Source organism: Myxocyprinus asiaticus, chromosome 43 (genome assembly GCF_019703515.2).
Source record: "Myxocyprinus asiaticus isolate MX2 ecotype Aquarium Trade chromosome 43, UBuf_Myxa_2, whole genome shotgun sequence".
NCBI classification, from domain to species: domain Eukaryota; kingdom Metazoa; phylum Chordata; class Actinopteri; order Cypriniformes; family Catostomidae; genus Myxocyprinus; species Myxocyprinus asiaticus.
This window is the reverse complement of record NC_059386.1, coordinates 11890176-11909839: the sequence shown is the minus strand read 5'-3', so window position 1 is coordinate 11909839 and position 19664 is coordinate 11890176. Positions and strand designations below refer to the sequence as shown.

The 19664-nt window shown below is 36.5% G+C and overlaps 1 protein-coding gene across 1 annotated transcript; it reads right to left on the bottom strand.

Moving 5' to 3' along the window:
- Positions 1–6174: 6174 nt before the first annotated feature.
- Positions 6175–19170, bottom strand: LOC127433755 (smoothelin-like). Its single transcript, XM_051685932.1, has 8 exons — positions 19070–19170; positions 15729–15857; positions 15531–15606; positions 12212–12346; positions 10941–11004; positions 10731–10854; positions 10232–10383; positions 6175–9444 (listed from the first exon to the last, which is right to left on the bottom strand). Exons 2-8 carry the CDS (start codon positions 15843–15845, stop codon positions 9294–9296), a joined length of 819 nt encoding a protein of 272 aa, XP_051541892.1. The 5' UTR covers positions 15846–15857; positions 19070–19170; the 3' UTR covers positions 6175–9293.
- Between the last annotated feature and the right edge of the window lie 494 nt (positions 19171–19664).

The window sequence follows — 19664 nt, the reverse complement described above, 5'->3', positions numbered from 1 at the left end:
ATATTCTAATTTTTTGAGATAGTGAATTGGTGGGTTTTTGTTAAATGTGAGCCAAAATCATCACAATTAAAAGAACCAAAGACTTAAACTACTTCAGTCTGTGTGCATTGAATTTATTTAATACACGAGTTTCACAATTTGAGTTGAATTACTGAAATAAATGAACTTTTCCATGACATTCTAATTTATTGAGATGCACCTGTATTTTGTAAAGTGCACCAGTACCTCCTGCAGCAAAGCACCCCCACAACATGATGCTGTCACCCCCATGCTTCACAGTTGGGATGGTGTTCTTCGGCTTGCAAGCCTCACCCTTTTTCCTCCAAACAATGATGGTCTTTATGGCCAAACAGTTCAATTTTTGTTTCATTAGACCAAAGGACATTTCTCCAAAAAAGTAAGATCTTTGTCACCATGTGCACTTGCAAACTGTAGTCTGGCTTTTTTGTGGTGGTTTTGGAGCAGTGGCTCCTTTCTGAGCAGCCTTTCAGGTTATGTCAACATAGGACTCGTTTTACTGTGGATATAGATACTTGTCTACCTGTTTCCTCCAGCATCTTCACAAGGTCCTTTGCTGTTGTTCTGGGATTGATTTGCACTTTTCGCACCAAACTACGTTCATCTCTAGGAGACAGAATGCATCTCCTTTCTGAGTGCTTTGATGGCTGCGTGGTCCCATGGTGTTTATACTTGCATACTGTTGTTTGTACAGATGAACGTGGTATATTCAGGCAGCTGGAAATTGCTTCAAAGGGTGAACCAGACTTGTGGAGGTTAACAATTTTTTTTCCTGAGGTCTTGGCTGATTTCTTTTGATTTTAGCATTTAATGCTTATTGTTTACAAAAAAAAAAGGTTCACGTCACAAAGTTCCAAATAGAATAAATAGAAGTACATACATACATGGATATACACAAACATGTATTCATTTAAAGGGATAGTTCATCCTAAAATGAAAATTCTCTCCTCATTTACTCACCCTCATGCCATCCCAGATGTGTGACTTTCTTTGTTCAGCAGAACACACACAAAGATTTTTAGAAGAAATTTTAGCTCTGTGGGTGTTCAAAATGCAAGTGAATGGTGACAAAAACTTTGAAGCTCCAAAATGCACATAAAGGCAGCATAAAAGTAACCCATATGACTCCAGTGGTTAAATCCATATCTTCATAAGTGATACGATAGGTGTGGGTGAGAAACAGATTAAGTCCTTTTTTACTATAAATTCTCCTCCCTGCCCAGTAGGTGGCAATAGTAAAAATAAAAAAGGGCTTAAATATTGATCTGTTTCTCACCCACACTTATAATATTCATTGCTTATACATTGGAGCTTCAACATTTTGGTCACCACTTAATTGCATTGTATGGACCTACAGAGCTGAAATATTCTTCTAAAAATCTTTGTGTTCTGCAGAAGAAAGAAAGTCATACACTTCTGAGATGGCATAAGGGTGACGAAGGTGAAGGGTTTCATCTGACTGTCTCTGTTTTTGCAGGTTGATGGGATGGACTATCAAAAGTTCTGGTTAGAAGTCATATTTAGGCAGTATAAAATTAATTCACACAACTCCAGGGGCCAGTTGTTCAAAAGTAATCTGATTGGGAAAAGAATTCTGAAATTGGATTAGATCTCAAAATCCAATCTTGGTTTTGATCTGGATCAAATCGTCAGTTTGTGTTGTTCAAAACTTTTTAGTAAGATTGGGATACTTTTGATCCAAAAAATAAGCATTATACTGATCCCAGCAGAAGGGTGGATTTCAACAACAAAAATGTAATACAGCTTTAAAATTGGTCAAAAATACACCATTTGTGTCATGTAATATATATAAAAATTTAGATTTTTTATTTAGCTCTTGATTAGTTTAACCGTTATAGTGATGAAGTATACAAGTAAAGTATAAAGTACACACTGGGCTACCAATTAAGCCTTTCAGTAAAGTGAAAAAGAATAAAAGATTTTGTCCCTATAAATAATCCCCCAAACAGATGTCAATAGCAAAGAAAAATATTTAATTTAAACTGTCATTTGTCACAGTATAATAATTACAATCAATCATCAGAAATCAACCAGTCAAAAGTAGTTTTTATCAATTGCATCCCTTATTGCATGTCCAGTCAGTCCCTCATTCTGAGAGAACGCCAGAGGTTGGTCTGGGTCTTCAACAGGCTCAGGTGCATCATAAATGTCAGTGGCGGATTTAGGCATGGGCGACATGGGCGGTTGCATTCTCATTTACAATCACCACCCCAGTCAACAACTTTGGGGGCATGTTGAAGCGGGTTTCGCCCAGGGCGCCATACAAGCTAGAACCGCTACTGATAAACATCATCACAGAGAGGGACATTGCGCCTGGTAGTGATGTTGTGCAGGACAATACAGGCAATACTCTTACCCAACTACAGCAAACCAAAGACTTGAAATACCGCTCCTAAAAGCAGGGCTTCAAAAAGCTGCTCTCAGAACTCTGAACGTTCTTTATTTTGTTAACAATTGGACATTTAGCCTTTTTATGATTTAAAATGCATGTTCAAAATATCCACAATGTTTATGTGAATAATGTATATTTGTTTGTTTTTATTTATTTGTTGTGGGTCAGTTGAGGGGTCTGACTGTTTAAAATAAATTGAAAATGGAAGGGGATGTTTATATTGTTTTATTGTGCTGTTTTCTGTCTCTTCAATAAAAACACTTAAAGTGACTCGATGTTGGCTATTCTACCTGTTGTTCTTTACATAGCTAGTAGCCTACATTGTGATATGTAGTCCCATTTAGAGCACTGGTAATCCGGATTTGGTAATCTTGAAAAGTTTGTATCTGGATCAGGGTGATCCAATCCAATGTTACTTTGAAAAACTGGCACAAAAGTAAAATGGATTACCTGATACAGGATAGCAAAACATGGGATTTCCAAATCTGGATCATTCTGATCCAGATTAAACTTTTTGAACAACTGGCCCCAGTTGATCATTTAATGTCTTCTGAAGGAAATCGATAGGTTTGTGTAAAAAATAAATTGATAAATTAAACTCAACGCATCAGTGAATAAGTGCAATGGCGCGCTCACGTTAGAAGTCGGAAGCGTTCGCTTTGTTTTCAACAGAGGAACACACGTCACACAAGAGTTAGGTCATTTCAAGAAACGATTTAAAGTTAAAAATATTTTAATTATTGATTTGTTTCTTACACAAATTTATCATTTTGCTTTACAAGACATTAATTGATCAACTGGAGTTGTGTGGAGTACTTTTATGCTGCCTAATTATGCCTTTTGGACCGTCAAACAGCTGGCACCCATTCACTTGCATTGTATGAACATACAGAGCTGAAACGTGCTTATAAAAATCTTAATTTCGGTTCTACTGAAGAAGGGAAGACATACACATCTGGGATGGCTTAAAGGTAAGTAAATCATGAGAGAATTTTCATTTTTGGGTGAACTATTCCTTTAAAGACTGTTGGATAAGTGGCATTTGTTTTGGTAGGCCAGTCACAGTCCAACACAGTCAACCACAGTTGTCCTTTTAGTGACTTTACCAACTCAAAGATGGCTTGGATGTACAGATGAAGTGCATATATGATGGATATTAAGGCTTCGAGGTGTGTGGTCTGTACAAAACAGAGAGGAAAAAATGATTACAATGCAATTCAAGGAAAGCAAAATAAAAAAAAGACTTAAAGTTTCAACAATTTGTCAAAATTAGAATGAATAACATCACCAATAAACATTTAATCATTTGCAATCAGAGTTATAACTATATGCATTGTCATACTGACATCTGAATAACCCATCTATCACTAATCATCATTAGCTCACATCAATTCTGGTGATTTACATCAGAATATCTGGCACACTAGACATTACGGAAATCGGTCCAAAATATTTGTGTATAAGGGCAATCCCAAAAAATGTGTAGTGCAGATTCAGATGGGGCATCATGAAAAGAACAATTTGTCTCTATATCTGATTTGAATCTTTTTAAATATACTTTTGCTGGATAGAATCTATGCAATAATTTAAATGACACTTCCTTTACTTTATTATTTATCATATATTTAAGAGGCAATGTCCACAATGTTTTCCAATCAATATTTTGAACAAAGTTCTCCCAATACGACACCACATATGGGATTGTTATGAGTTCTTTTTGGAAAAGAGAACTAATTCCAAAATTACGTGATCCTGGATGTGACAAAAAGCATAATTTCCCAACTGGAGTTTCAAATGGATCTAAAGGAGCAGGTGAGGGTTTTGGTGATTTAGCAGCCTCTTGTAAAAGCATAACAGCACCTCTAGGAATAGCATCCATAACAATTGAAAATTCTTTGGGAGTTACTGGAAAATTGAATGTAGACAAAAAATCAGAATTAAGTAGTTGAGAAACAGTTAGAATGTTCTTCTCAAACCCACTGTTAAAAATAAAGACTTATTTTTATATAAAATGTTTTGGTTGTTCCATATAAAATTCCAGCGAGTGGAGAAATTGTGTTTCCTGACCATGTAAGTAAAACTTGTTTATGAAATTTAGATAATTTGTAAGGAATTTTGGCAATGTTATAATTACAAATCCATAAAAAGTGCAGACCACCTAATTAGTAGAAAAATGCTAATCAAAGGCTGTTTCTCAATGTGCGTTTGGCTCGTTCGGTGTCATCATCAACTGCCAAAGTTCGATTCCAATCTTCAAGAACGCAAGTACCAAGAACGCAGGAAATTACCTGGATGTGTCCTTGAAATCGAGGATGCATCGGATGGTGACTTGTGGGCAAGAACTCGGTACTACGGTGACAGACAAAGGACATTTATTGTTTTGTTTTGTTCTTTCTTCAAGAGTTTCCCACTGTAAGCTCGAGAAAGTCTGACGGCTCGTGAGAGTGTTTACAGACTTTATTCTTTTAATGTGTCACTAGTTCTGCAAAACCTCACTGGTGTGATGATATTAATGCTGTCACTGGTGTGATAATGTCAGAAGTTCTCTCACTGGATTCAAATGTGCTGTGAGGGTTTATTGCGCAACAGGAAGATCGCAGCACATCTCAAAGCTCGCAATAGATGCGTTCTACGTCATCCTGTCCTTCTGAGTTTGTTCTTCCAAAGTGGCTTGGCAAGACTGGTCTGCATGTTCTCAGAATTGTGAAACACCCAAAGTTTTCTAGTTTTCAAAGTCAGTCCACTGTTGGCTATCTTTGGAACGCTCTCGGGAGGCTATTTCCAGTCATGCCAGTGCAGCTCCTATCTACTTGAATGGACAAAGACCAAAACCTCAAATACGGTTGGTCAAGATAACGATCAAAGTTCATATTTCAAATCAGCAATAAAATCTGACAATACTGATGTCATAAATTGTGATTCTTTACCTCATATTACGCTAAAAAGCAAAAATTTCCCAGCTTGTATAGCTAATGTGCATGTGCATTCTAGAGTTGACTGACAGGTGATGACTGTATCTAAAAGGTGATTGGCTCTTTTATCTATAAGGCGGGACTTCCATTCTACATCCGTTGACCGTTGGGCGCTAGAGCTCCTTGGTTGAGCGTTCCGATTTCTCCCATTCAATTTAATAAAAGTGGCCCATCTCTGCTAATAATCTCTAGTCAAATAGTCCACTTGCATATTGAGTCAACCAAGGAACCCAAATGCTGGGTCAATGCCAGTGATAACAGAGAAAATAATCCAGCGAGACAGATTAAAATGCTCAACCCAGCGAATGGGCAGAAAAAATAACCCAGCATTAATACACCCTATACACTTGTATACTTGTGCAAAAATAGCCATACCAAAAACCCACCAATGTAGATTTGTTGACATGTACAGTACAATGATACTACCATGGAAATGTACAATGGTAATATTGTTGTATTCTGTAAAGAATCTTAGAGTACCATGTAAATACCATGGTACATGTAAAATATATGGCAATCACTAAGTACCATGCTATATTACAATGTAAAGTCATCATCACTTACCATGGTACCCATTGCTTTTTTTTAATTATGGGGGCAGACAGTTTACTAAACACTTAAATTTGCTGTAGCAATAGATGTTTTGAATGGTTCTTTACAGTATTTCATATTAAATATACAGTATGTAGTATTGCTGGTGTCTGTGTGTGAATAGGAGAGAGAGAGAGAGAGAGATAGAGAGAGAGAGAGAAAGAGAGCACATGCAAAATATCACATTCAATAATATTTGGCAAACAGTGAGGAAAATAATTTATTCGAACATAAACTGATATAAATTGACAGCAACTGTAATTTTATAACTTCACAAAGCACTGGAAACAATAATGCACCAATTTTATTTGCTTGAATGGGAGTATCAATATCTATATTCAAAATACACATCTAGAGTGCACTTAACTCATTAGCCATGCAGCATGTCAAGGACATTTTATAAGCACTTGAAAGTTAGCATCGGCCATTTGAAATAAGACTTACAGGCTTCATACAGACTCCGAGAACCTGTCTATCCCTGAGTAAGAGGTTATATTGTACCTTAGTTCTCTTATGCATTTATAGGGTAAAGTACAATTTATTCAGCCTTGCAGATGCTAGATGGACTTGTGACTTTGTTTTCTTTTCTAAAATATTTTATATAATGGTGAAAGTGCCCCTGTCTATAGTTTTAAACAAGAGATAAATCTGGGTTAAGCATAATTCCAAATTAGATTTTATTCCCTTATAAGACTGATGTATTTGTGTTGGAGTGCATTCAAAACAGAGTAGCAGTACCATAAAAAGCCACATCCACATAAACACACACATACTTTTACACAATCTCTGAGCATAGAGAGAGATTAATGCATGTGTAATCTCAGTGGAATGCTCTGTTTTAGAGCCCCAGCTGTACCCTAATGCCAAACACAGGTTATAATTCTCATCCATTGCATTTAAAAACATTAAACATAAGAGAGATGTAAACACATAAAATAAGTACAAATGAGACAGTTTATCTGATCTTAGGTAAAAGTTGTTTCAGGTTGGATCAGATTGATCTTGCAGGAAAATCACTAAAAGGAGGTCAAATTTTTTGTCTGATAAAACTGGTGTATGCTTTCCGACTTTCCCAGAGGCCGAGGCTGTAACTACAGTTGCGCATACGCACCTTTGCGCAAGCACAAGACATTAGCGAATATTATACGAATGAAACTTTTGAATGGATGTCATGTGAAAGGCACAGCGCAAATATTGATTACCATAAAACCTCATTTTGACTCATCCCTCCTTTTATTTAAAAAAAGCAAAAATCGAGGTTACAGCGAGGCACTTACAATGGAAGTGAATCAGGCTACGTTTTGGAGGGTTTAAAGCAAGAAATGTGAAGCTTATCATTTTATAAAAGCACTAACATTAATTCTTCTGTTAAAACGTGTATTTATTAGCTGTAAAGTTGTTTAAATCATCGTTTTTTGCGGGATTATGGGGTTTACAGTGTAACAATGTCATAGCAATGAAGTAATAAAATTGGATATAACTTTACACAAAAAAGGTTAGTTAGCGATTTTATCACACTAAAATCATGTTAAGCATATAGTTTATGTCGTGTTGCTATACTTTTGAAATGGTGAGTATTTTAACATTTAAGGATTGGCCCCATTCAGTTCCATTGTAAGTGCCTCACTGTAACAGATTTTTGTTTTATTTAAAGGTGCTGTAAGTGATTTTGCCATTCTGGAATATCCACTAGTGGAGCCATTTAATTTGCCACACCCCACACATGAAAAATTCCGTAGAGACCGACACCGAGCAGAACAACTGACAACTCAACTGACAACTGGTATGAAAAACATGGCATAAAAATGTCATTATGCCTCAATAATTTGCTGCAACTACAATACTGTGAGAATGCAAAAAATTATTGACAGGAAGAAAGCGTCAGAGACTGCGGCCCGCAGATACATTTTTGTTTGCTGTTTACTGAGTCTAGAGTTGTCACAGAGACCGGTGAGATATCTCATGATACTTATTTCAGTGATATCTTTCAGGGAGTATGACATTTTTTTGCATACTTTTAAAGAACAGATGGACGAGTCAAAATTTATTTTTGTGGTAATCAACATTATACCACAAATCCTGTTGACTGAGCTGAACTTGTATTGAACCTGGAACATTCATTTAATATCCTTCTAACCCAAACCCTAAACCTAAACCTAACAGTACTGAGTCAAACATTGTGTTCTTTCACTTATTTCTTTGCAAAGGAGGTACAGTATAAATCTCACTAGCCAGAAATCAAAGGGATGTGACATCAAAGGCACAGCGCAGGTGTTTTTCGGGGCATAAACATTCGCTGTATGGAATTCTTGTTTGGAATTCAACACATTGGGTTCGAATTTAGATGGAAGAAATGTTCTAACACAGCAGTTTCCAGTGAACAGTCTTATCTGTTGGGTCCAGGGGTGTAGATACCGGGTGTGGGGGGGCGGGGGATAACCCCCCACCCCCAGTGTTATTTTTCACAGTTTTTTGTTTTAGTCATAGTTTTAGTCTTTTGAAAAAAATGTCCTTTAAAATGATTCAATATTTCGTCGTCTCATATTCATTAGTTTTAGTCCATTTTAGTCTGACGAAAATAAAATCTTTTAATTGACGACGATGTGCAAAATGGACAAAAAAGTGTGTCAAACTGTAACAGACTAAACTTTAATCAAATATTCAAACATTTAGGGAAAAACATTTTCTAAATTAAAAATGAATCAAACATATAACTATACATAGCCTACTGTCTATTATAGTTGATTAGCTACTTTTTAGAAGTTAGCCAACTGTACTCTGAATTCTTCATGCTTTAGAGACTTATTCATTTTCCGTGAAAGGATATTGCGTGTAGTGTGTTTCTTACGGTGTATTCACAACGCAAGTTACGCAACGCGAATTACGCAACATTCTGACTAGCGCGCCATTTAGTTCAAGTTCACCTGTTCGTTCGTTTCACTGTGCAGATGTAAGTTGTTATATTACATATATGCTGTGTTTATTGGCTACTATAGTGATTAAAATCATGTATAAATAGGATGCGTTTGAATGAGGTATTTACCCCGTTTTGAAGCAGTTCATTTTGCCTGTGTTTAATCACACAGCTCAAGCGGAGAAACCGCCAATTATTAATGGGCTGAATTTATATCTAGTATCTTCTTCTATATACAGATTCTATAGATATTTCTTCTCTTCATATCTTGCATTCCCCCCCATGTTCAAGCCAAATCTACGCCCTTGGTTGGGTCACATGTGTGCCATGTTATGTGCCTGTCATAGTTATTTGGTCAGTGGTCAATGTGCACAAATATATGTTCTTATGGTGTCTTTGTTTTAGTCTTGACAAGGCCTTTTTCTACAAGGCAGCGGTAGAACTCCTGGATGTACGTGTACACACACTTCCAATCGGGCTCTCGCATTCGCATTAGGTCATCAACGTCCAGGAGTGGAGTGCAATCAGCTAGTCTCCTACATATACACACATAAAGCATCATTAATGTTCACTGTGATTTTTTTAATGCACAAATTCATGGTATAAGGGTGAATCTCATGAAAACTGTGAAAAAATATCCAGGTCACATTTCACATACCTAAACCACAGGATTAAAATAAGAAAATATATTTTGCATGAAGAAAATGAAGCCTATTTTTAGGATCATTTTTGCATTGTGACATTGTTTTCATGACAATTATGGTACCATTTTTTGGAATTAATAGATTTAATCAAACATACTTTTTTGTGTACAAATGTCTCTAGTAAGACAAAAATAATCCAAAGATTCGATTGTGGCCCAATGGAGGATTCAGCTTTTCAGGCCATTAAGTTCTCCATGAGACACCTTTGTTTCTCATAGGAAACAGTTATTTCCTAACAGAATTTGCCACCCAATAGGACAATTGCCACTTTAGGGAGCATTTTATTGGACAAAAACTTGTTTACGCCCTGAGTGTAAGATAAGTCATCAATATATATAATGTCATTGTTTTACTTGCGTATATCTGCAAAAATTAATTTAGCTTCAGGAGTACACTAGCATATTGACAGCCTCAAAGCTAATAGACATGAACTAAACCCAACAAAAATCATATTTAGGTTCCATCAATACTCCTAAAATTAGGCTTCATTTGCAATATGCAAAACATAATTTCTTTTTTTACATTTCTTTGTCTTTTAATTTTGGGGTAAAAAATATTTTTTACATTTCTTTGTGAGAATCAGCCATAGGCGGATGCACTATGTGGCCTAAATTCTTACTCGGCAGTCTTGAATGCCTTCTCAAAGTTGGCCCTGCGATCATAAGGGTCGAGGGTGCCATATTCAAAGCCCTCTGGGAAGAACCTGTGAACCAGGGCACAGAATGCCAGACCGTCTGCCCAGCTAGAAGAGAAATTTTGGATATTCACACCCTGCACACAGAAACAAGTGAACTAGTGAAACTGAGGAACAGTAGAGTTTGATTTGTAATTGTTTATCTAATTTTTGGGTAAATCCCCTAAACAGAACCACTTTTGCATACAGTATTTCAGCACAAAAACCTGCATTATTTTCAGTAACTACCTGCAATCCAGCTTAACCAGGCGCTAAAATAGCGCTGCACTGTGAGTATTTACAATATTTCCTTTTTGTTTATTCCAACAAAACACTTTCTTTCTGTGTAAATTACATTTAATATAGAGAGTGCCACAATAACAAAACTCGGTTCTATTTGCCTGGCGCAATTAAAGTAATCCCCCCACTGTCTCTCCAGGCCCACCTCATATGGTTCAGTCTTGGCCCGGCACCAGTCCAGCAGCATCTGTTTGACATCTTTGGTGTTCGGGCCACTGGCTGCGGAGCCACGCTGGACTTTAACCCTGGACACGTGGGTTTGAGCCGGGCTATAGAAGAAAAGAAAATGGAACAACATTGAGTCCTGTTGCTTTCAGACCTCTATCATCCTGTCAGGCTACTCAGAATGACTCACCTGCCCACAGTTTTCGGAGACGAACTAGAGGTTGGTCGTGAAAATGTTTTTGCCTGAGCTGTCCCTGCACAGAAAATGAGAAAGGAGAGTTTATCAAAAAAATGAACTGATAGATGCAGGCCATTATGAGAGAGGTTCAAGCTACCGGTAGTTGACAGAACTGTCAGTTGGCCTATCGGCTGAGAGCTGCGTTGTCACTACGTAGGTTATGTTAAAAAAAGAGGATGTATTTAAAGGTTAGTTCACCCAAAAGTGACAATTCTTTCATTATTTACTGACCCTCATGTTGTTCCAAACCCGTATGACGTTCTTCTGCAGAAATCAAGAGAAGTTTTGAAGAATGTCGGCACTGCTCTTTTTTCCATACAGTGAAAGTGAAAGGTGACCGAGACATCCATGACATTCTGCACAACATCTCCTTTTGTGTTCCACCGAAGAAGGTTGTACTTGTTTGGAACAACATAAGGTAATGAGTAAATGATGACAGAATTTTCCATTTTGGAAGATCTATCTGTTTAAAACACTTGTATTTCTGTCATATACTAAACATTGTTGATGCAAACTGCATGAGTTTAATAAGTCACCAAGGTAACGTTATCTAGCTGGATGACAGATGAGGATTTTTTGAAATTGCTAAAGTGATCATTTGGAAGCATCAGTTAGAATGGTTTAAAAACGATGAACAAATCAATGATGTTTCACACAGTATGTCACACCATTTGTGTGTTAATAAATGTATAGTTGTCATGGAGTTACAATAAAGTAAAAAAAAAAAGCTGAATTGTGTAAATTCTGCACCTCCGAACGAAATTGGAAATATAAACATTGTTTTCAAACAGCTTTCCGAATAAGCCCCCATCTGCTGTTGATCCCAAAAATTTATAGTCCCGCCCCCAGCTCACACCATTGGTTAAATCAATGTTGTTGTGTTGGTATGGACAGGTCGCTCACAGTTACACAGTGTTTACAGTTTTCGAGAAAATGTATCTATGTACGAATGGCTCACTTACAGTTGTCTCTGCATTTAAAGCTGGGATAAGAGAAAGTATTTTAACTCTAAATAAATGTAAAAAAAATTACACATAATAATATGTTGCTAAAGTAGCCATTGATCATAACTGGGGTGGGGCCACTTATAATATTGGCAGGGCAAGTAAAAATCTGAACCACAACTAGACAAATTCCTTATTGCTGAGCCCTGCAATGTCTTGCAGACAGAACCGCAGTAAAAGTACATGGTGTTCAGTCCTTCAGGAGCGATGGTTACTCACTGTGTGCATTGTACTGCGCGCCACTCGGGCAATTAGCAGGTTTCTGGTCCTTTTTTATTCCAGCAGCTGTCTTGCCTCCGTTGCCCTGCTGACGCAAGTGCTCCATTCGAGCTGCCCGCTCCTGATCTCTCCGTTCTGAGAAAGAAAGTGTAGATGAGAGGAGGAGGTTTTTCACTCAAAATCTGATAAGCATCACCAAAACAGTATGTTTTCCATGCTTACTTGGAAAGTTAACAAACACATGGTAGCAGTTTGTTGTGATGACTTTAATCTCTATTTCCTGTGGTGTATGTATAATAGTAAGGACTCTACAAGGGTGAATCCCATGAAACATTCCAAGAACATTTCCTGAAGATATTTCACCCCCAAAATACACAAGAAAGAAATAAGCAATTGTATTTTGCACTAAGAAAATGAAGCCTATTTTAAGACCATTGAGGGTTTTTTACATTGTGACATTATATCCACGACAATTACTGAATTTAGACATATTGAATTTAGAGGCTTAAGATTAGTATTCCAGTTTTTATATAAGTGATATAAGCAATAAGCTGCTGCATGCTTGATTGGAAAAAACTTTTAGAAACCTTTACCCTTTAAGCTCTGAAGGTGTGTGTGTGTTTTTTTTTTTTTTAAGATTTCCTGTTTCAGTGGCATACCCAAAATTAAAGACTTATGACTAAAAAAATAAAAGTGTTTGGTATCATTGTAAAGAAAACTTTTCAATTTTTTTAATGATATAGATTACGATGCATTCTGAGACTCTCAGCCTAATAAACTACTGAAAAATCAAAAAATAAAATCTTTTTTTCTTTCTTATTTGACATTATATATCTCTGGGTGTAAATAAGGTGTTTTGCCCCCAATCATGTCTACTGTGTCTGAGAAAAAGTTTGTGTTGTTAAGACAAGGCAATCAAAAGTTATAGCATTACAAAAACAATTTATCTTAGTGTCCAAAAATGTCTCCATGTGTCCAAAAGCCTCTCCAAACAAATAAAACATAATAATTGTACATAAGAACTAATTACATGGAGGTTACCCCATGTGACTCTACCCTCCCTAGCAACCGGGCCAATTTGGTTGCTTAGGAGACCTGGCTGAAGTCAATCAGCACAGCCTGGATTCGAACTTGCGACTCCAGGGGTGGTAGTCAGTGTCAGTACTTGCTGAGCTACCCAGGCCCCCACCCATGTTTGTATGTTCTTTCTAACAAACTATTTAAGTCAAATAAAAAACTCGTTCGATTGTTTTTACGTTTCAATATACTGATTTTTTACATTTCTTCGAAAATAATACCTACAATAATATAGCAACAGGCATTTTTCATGCATCTTTTATCTGTTTGCTTATTATTTTTTATAGTCACCTTATTTTTAGATCAGTCATCAACTCCTCTGTAATGATTGTATGATGGCACAGAGCTGTATCTTTAAGACTGTGTTCATTAAAAACAGGCTCACTGACACCAATGTCATTTCAAGTTATTTTTGATTAGAACGTAACCAAAAGTGGAGTTGTCCAAGTCGGTTAGTTGCTTACTCTTTAAATATCTCTCCACTTCCTTCAGGTCGTCCCATTCATAGTGATCTGCAGGTACCCGCTGCGAGTGTGAGAGCATGAAAGGCGGGCACTATTGCATTGTCTGATTGACAGCATATTGAACAAATCAGTGCAAAGTTGCGACAATGTCTCCCCACATGTAATTTTTCGCCTGTACTCTGCGGTTCTCGGCTCACATTCACACCTTGCTTTAGGAGCTCAATGAGATCGCAATGCGCTTAAGGTAGGCGTGAGAGAAACTTTATTTGCTGGTGTCGCCGCAACACAGTGTTATTTTGGAAATATGCCTGTTATAAACATGATTTGAGCTCACATTTTATGATGTTTTATCTGTTTTATTTATGTACAGTTGATTATTTTTCTCACCCAAATTCTTGAGGGGGGACTGCCTGCCTTGCCTCCTCGGAAAAAATGCCTCTGCTCCACAATATTAATAGGCCGGCAGGCTGTGGCTATCTTTGGAATCCAATATGGAATTTACATTATTTGCGTCAGGCCGCTTTGAACTCCACATGAAAAGCGCTGCAGACAGTGGCCATGTCCAGAATGGCATACTGCACATTAATACTCTTACTGCTTCCGACATACAGTATCTATGTATAACAGAAATAGTAAGAGTAGTTTGGTGATTTTTCATTGTCAGTTCTTGATACCCAGGGTTGGGAGGGTTACTTTTGAAATGTATTCCACTACAGATTACAGAATACATGCTGTAAAATGTCATTTGTAACGTATTCCGTTAGATTACTCAAGGTCAGTAACATATTCTAAATACTTTGGATTACTTTTTCAGCACTGGGAGACTTTTTCAATTGTTTTGACTATAAAAACTCTGCCAGTAAGACAAAATACACATGTTAAAAATACATTCTCTGAAAAAAGCCAAAATATCTTATGCAGTGTTGCATCTAAAACAAGATAAAGTAAAATTATCTTGTTTTAAGGATTTTTAGATATTTTTACAGAAAAACAATACAAAAATCCTCATGAAGAATAAGATTTTTGCCCGAATATCAAAGGTTTTACTAGAGAAAAAAACAATTATGATCTAACATGGATATAACAAAATATAATCGTGCCTGGTAGCAAGTGCATGTTAAATGGCTAGAAATAGCATTTTAGCTTAGCATAAAGCTAAATGTTCACATGAAATTTACATAAAGGTTATTTCTATTTCTGCCACTCCAAACTTACTTCTCTGTCTGCTTGTATGAATGTCATATATCTTAATAAAGTGTTTCACTGCTGTTCAAACTCTCCTCGAATCGCATCATTTCTATGAATGTTTCCCAACTGAATAAACTAAGTATTAAATATTAAAATGCAAAGTAATCTCTTCAGTAATCAAAATACTTTTTGAATGTAACTGTATTCTAATTACCAACTATTTAAATTGTAACTGTAGTGGAATACAGTTACTTATATTTTGTATTTAAAATACGTAATCCCGTTACATGTATTCCGTTCCTCCCCAAACCTGATGATACATTATGTAAACAAATAGATCGGTATGGTAAGGTGTTACTAAAAATCTTAATAGTCCTAAAGAGGCTTCATTGTCTTTATGCAAAATATTTTTATTTTTTGTTTTTTTATTTTTGAATGCAATATGACCCAGACGTCGTCTTGGTTTCTGAAGGCTTCTAAAATTCACCCAGCATAATGGGTGAATTTTGTCATAGTTCCTGAAAGACTAATACTCCATGTTTGGCCTGTATGTGTGTGTTGTGACATTAGGGAAATGACCAAGTCCTCACCCCTCTTCCTCTTGAGCAGTTCTATCATGGCAGCCCGGATCATTTTCCTCTCCTCGTAATCCACAGCCTTATCTAACTATTACATGCAATAAACAGAGAGACACACACTCATATTCCTAAATATGGTGAAGACAAACCATGATAACAAGCATGCTCCGTCTGTGTCTGTCTTCATTAGTGCCATTAGTTACCACTTACCATATTATTGAGGATTTCTTCATCCTCTATAGCTGCCAGTTGTTGGGCTGTCAGTGGACCCATGCTTGCCGGTTGCTTTTCGGTACCTGGTTCTAGTGTTCTGCTCTCTCCCTCCATCTTTAGTCACAGCTGAGACAGAAGGAGGAACAGGAGGTGCTGATTTGAGCCAGGTTAGGAGATGTGTATATCTCCATGTGTGCGTGGGAATGAGGGAGTATATTTATGGAATAAAAAATGTGGGAGAGAGAATCTAACTAAACAGAGCTCTGAGACTTTAGTAGACTGAGACTCATAAATATATTTTAAAGGGCATTAAGTTCCTGACCTAACCCTAACCCTACTTATCATGCTCATTAAATTTGTAAAAATGTTCAAATAAAAAAAAGTTTACAGAGTTGTGATGAGCATCTTTTGACAGTGTCTTACTGGAGTGGGTATGACATAAAGGGTGTTATGACATCCAACATCTTCACAAGTTGAGCCTGAACTAATTTTTACTCCAACTAACACTTAAAATGTTTCTTGTTCTACATCTGAATCACTCATTTGGTAGTTTCTATTTTGCTTCTTCTGGAGATTGAAACCAGAAAACAGTCCAGTAGCAATCAAAATCATTCTGCTCGACTTCGACGCAAAGATTCTGACAATGCCAGAAATTCATCGGAGACTAAGATTCATGGCAAAGGCAATTAATCAGGCATTGGTGAACATGTCATACTAATTGATCAAAGACTGCAGATTTTGCCCTATGACAAGAGAAATCCTTTACGATCCTCAAAATTAGTCTCGGACGGCAAAATCGTGGCCAAAATCGCACCGTGAGATCCAACCTTAAGGTGTTAAGGAATCATACTTCATTCTTATTACCTCACTGTGATATGGTAGGTCAGATTTTTGAGCACCACATAAGGGTTTTTGACAGTCATAAGGTATGTTTGTGTCTGGCATCGAAAAATTCAAGGATTTCAAAATGCCCACTGATTGGGAAACACCCATTTTTGTTCTACTGCATTCAAGTGCACCTGGGATGCTCATACATCTGAGTCAGGCATTCGTTACTTCGACATGTCACGCTTTCAACTCTGAAACAAATTACGGAAGAAGCCTAACATAAACAAATACACAATACATGACGGTAAAAGCTTTTTTTCTCTTGTACCAGTGAATAAGCATAAGAGAATACACTTGAATCACTTATGATTTATTAATGCATGGTATCAAACAAATTATTAATTAATATGCTTAAAACAAACCTCGAAAGGTTAATCATTAGTTAACTGTTATATACAGTATTACAATTAATATTATTGAAATAAAGCACTGAAATTGAAATACATTTACAAAATTATTGCTTTCCATCATCTTTCATATCACACTTTCATATTCCAATGTCCCAACTCTGCAACTTGGGTATCATGCAGAATTCAGAGTTTCCATCTTGTAAATACAACTTAGCTTGGTCAAACATGTGCTCGGACATCGTAATTATGATATTGCCGAATTCACTTGAAGGCCACGTAAGACACTAGTGAGCTAGTTGCTACAAAATCCTAGTATAAGCAATGTTTTCGTAGCACTGGTCAGAGTATGCATTCGGCAAGCCAAATTGTGTGTTTGAGCCCCATCTGGACAATCAGCTTTCACTGTAAAAACATTTTCCAATTTTTTTTTTTAGCCTTTTTAGCCTGATCTCATGAAATTTATAGTACAATTACAACATTTTTGCAAACCAAAATTACGTGCTTCATTACAAGTTTTGCTGCAGTTTCCCAGTGAAATGTCCAGAAGGGGGCGCCAAAAGTGAGTGAAATGATGTTGTAATCAGACAAGGTTTTCAGTGTGAATATTAGATGGATGTTTTAATGAGTGAAACCTCCCTAACCTAAAACTTTAGCCTAAACCTAAAAAAATAGTGTTTGAAGAGATAAATGAAAGGTGAACGAAGCAGTCATCCTTACCCTAAATCAAAGCCTAAATCAAGCAATATTGTTTAAAAAAAAAAAATTAGACATAAAAAGCACATTTACTGAAACAAGCATGCCAATTTGTGTCGCTTCTATGGCACTTTCGCTTCACTTTCATTTCAAGCATCCTTGGCTGAGCTTGAGGCTAGGTCTCTGAATCTAAAGTCCAACAATCTAACAGGTGAGCTAGAACGGAAGCTAATCATGTTGGAATATGTGTGTAAATGTGATTTGTATGAAAGTAAATAAAACGTTCAGTTGTAGTGCCTCTAGTGTTCATTTCACCAGGAAACTGCAGCAAAACATACAAAGCAGCATGTAAAACTCAGTTTGCAAAAATATTTTTATAGTAACGTTCATTCTATGAGACTGGGTTGTTTTTTTCTAGTTGCTTGAGATTAAATGTCAAGGTGCTACCAACCATACACATACACTCTAATGATGTGAAACCAGACTGTGAGTGCACAATGTTAATAGTGTCCATGTTGGTCGGCACTGATATAAACCATGCTGTGCTTTAGGATTTATGGCTATGTCTTGAACTTTCTTGGTTTATCACACAAACACAGAGATCTGATGTATTTGGACACTTAAGTCACTCTTATAAATGTATGAATGTAACTGCATTTGATCACAAACATCAAATATCATGGTATATCAATGGCACTTATTTTAAAGAAAGCACACTTTTTCAAGCAAGACATTTCACAAAAGTAAATTTATGAGGTTTTTAATTATAAAATGATAGATATAATGTCTAAAAATAAGACAAAGTATTTGTACCATTTCTGTTTGTAAAATTTTAGTGGAACATGTCCATAGTTAATGCAATAAACTACACCTGTGGTTACTCTGCTAGAAAAGCTGTGTGAACTTTAGGGCAACTGACTTCATACATCCACTAAAAACTATCTCTGGACCAGTCAGTCCCCAACTGAAAAATGGCTCAAAAAAGCTTGGTTTGATATTTTGTTCTTTAATGAAATAACATTCATACACTTGTAGATGTGGCAAAAGTGTCTAAATATGTTTTCGGGCCAGTAAATGTGACCATATGTTGGGTAGAATGAGTATACAGTAGGTTTGTTTTAAGTTAGAAGAATGAGTAATGTTGTTTCTGGATCTCATAATGCTGTACTACCCTAATAACGGCTAATAATGTCTGAATTTGCGTAACTGCATTTGTTCTTACACTAGAATAATAGCTGTTATGTAATCATGAATAACTGTGAACAATGACAGATGGAAATTTGGAAAATCAAATAGTTTTAGAGAAACCTTTGTCAAAAACAAAAGTAAGTTCTCATAAAAAAAAAAAAAAATAAATAAATAAATAAAGAATTCTAGTAAAATAGGAAACAGAAAGATGATGCTCACCTATCTCACTGTGGATGTCGGCGAAGAACTGGTCCTGTGGTCTGATCTCGAATGGTATACTGTGGGATAGTGTACAGGTCTTAACTACACTCTGATGCTGCTTGAGTTTTAAAATGGCTGCATTTTTCAAAGCCATCATGAGACCACTCCCACCCTGACCCTCATCACAGTCTTCTGAAGGGACCAGGGGAAAAAATGAAATAATTGTGGAAAGAGTTGAATGGGACATTAAGTATTAGTGAATTATCTTTCCCTACTGTCAGACTGTCAGCTCCAGCATCCCGACTAAAAGATAACACTCCATCATAATTTAATCTAAACTCTGTTTCACTTGAAGGGATAGTTCAGCCAAAATGAAACATCATTCTGTCATCATTTACTCACCCTCATGTTGTTCCAAACCTGTATGAGTTTCTTTCTTCCATGGAACACAAAAGCTTTTTTTTTTTTTTTTTTTTAAAGAATGCCCATGCTGCTCCTTTCAAGATTATGAAAGTGGATGGTGACCTGTCAGCAACAAAAATTTCAAAAAAGCACCATAAATGTTTCTGAAGCCATACAATAGTTTTGTCTGAGAAACAGAAACTAAATTTAA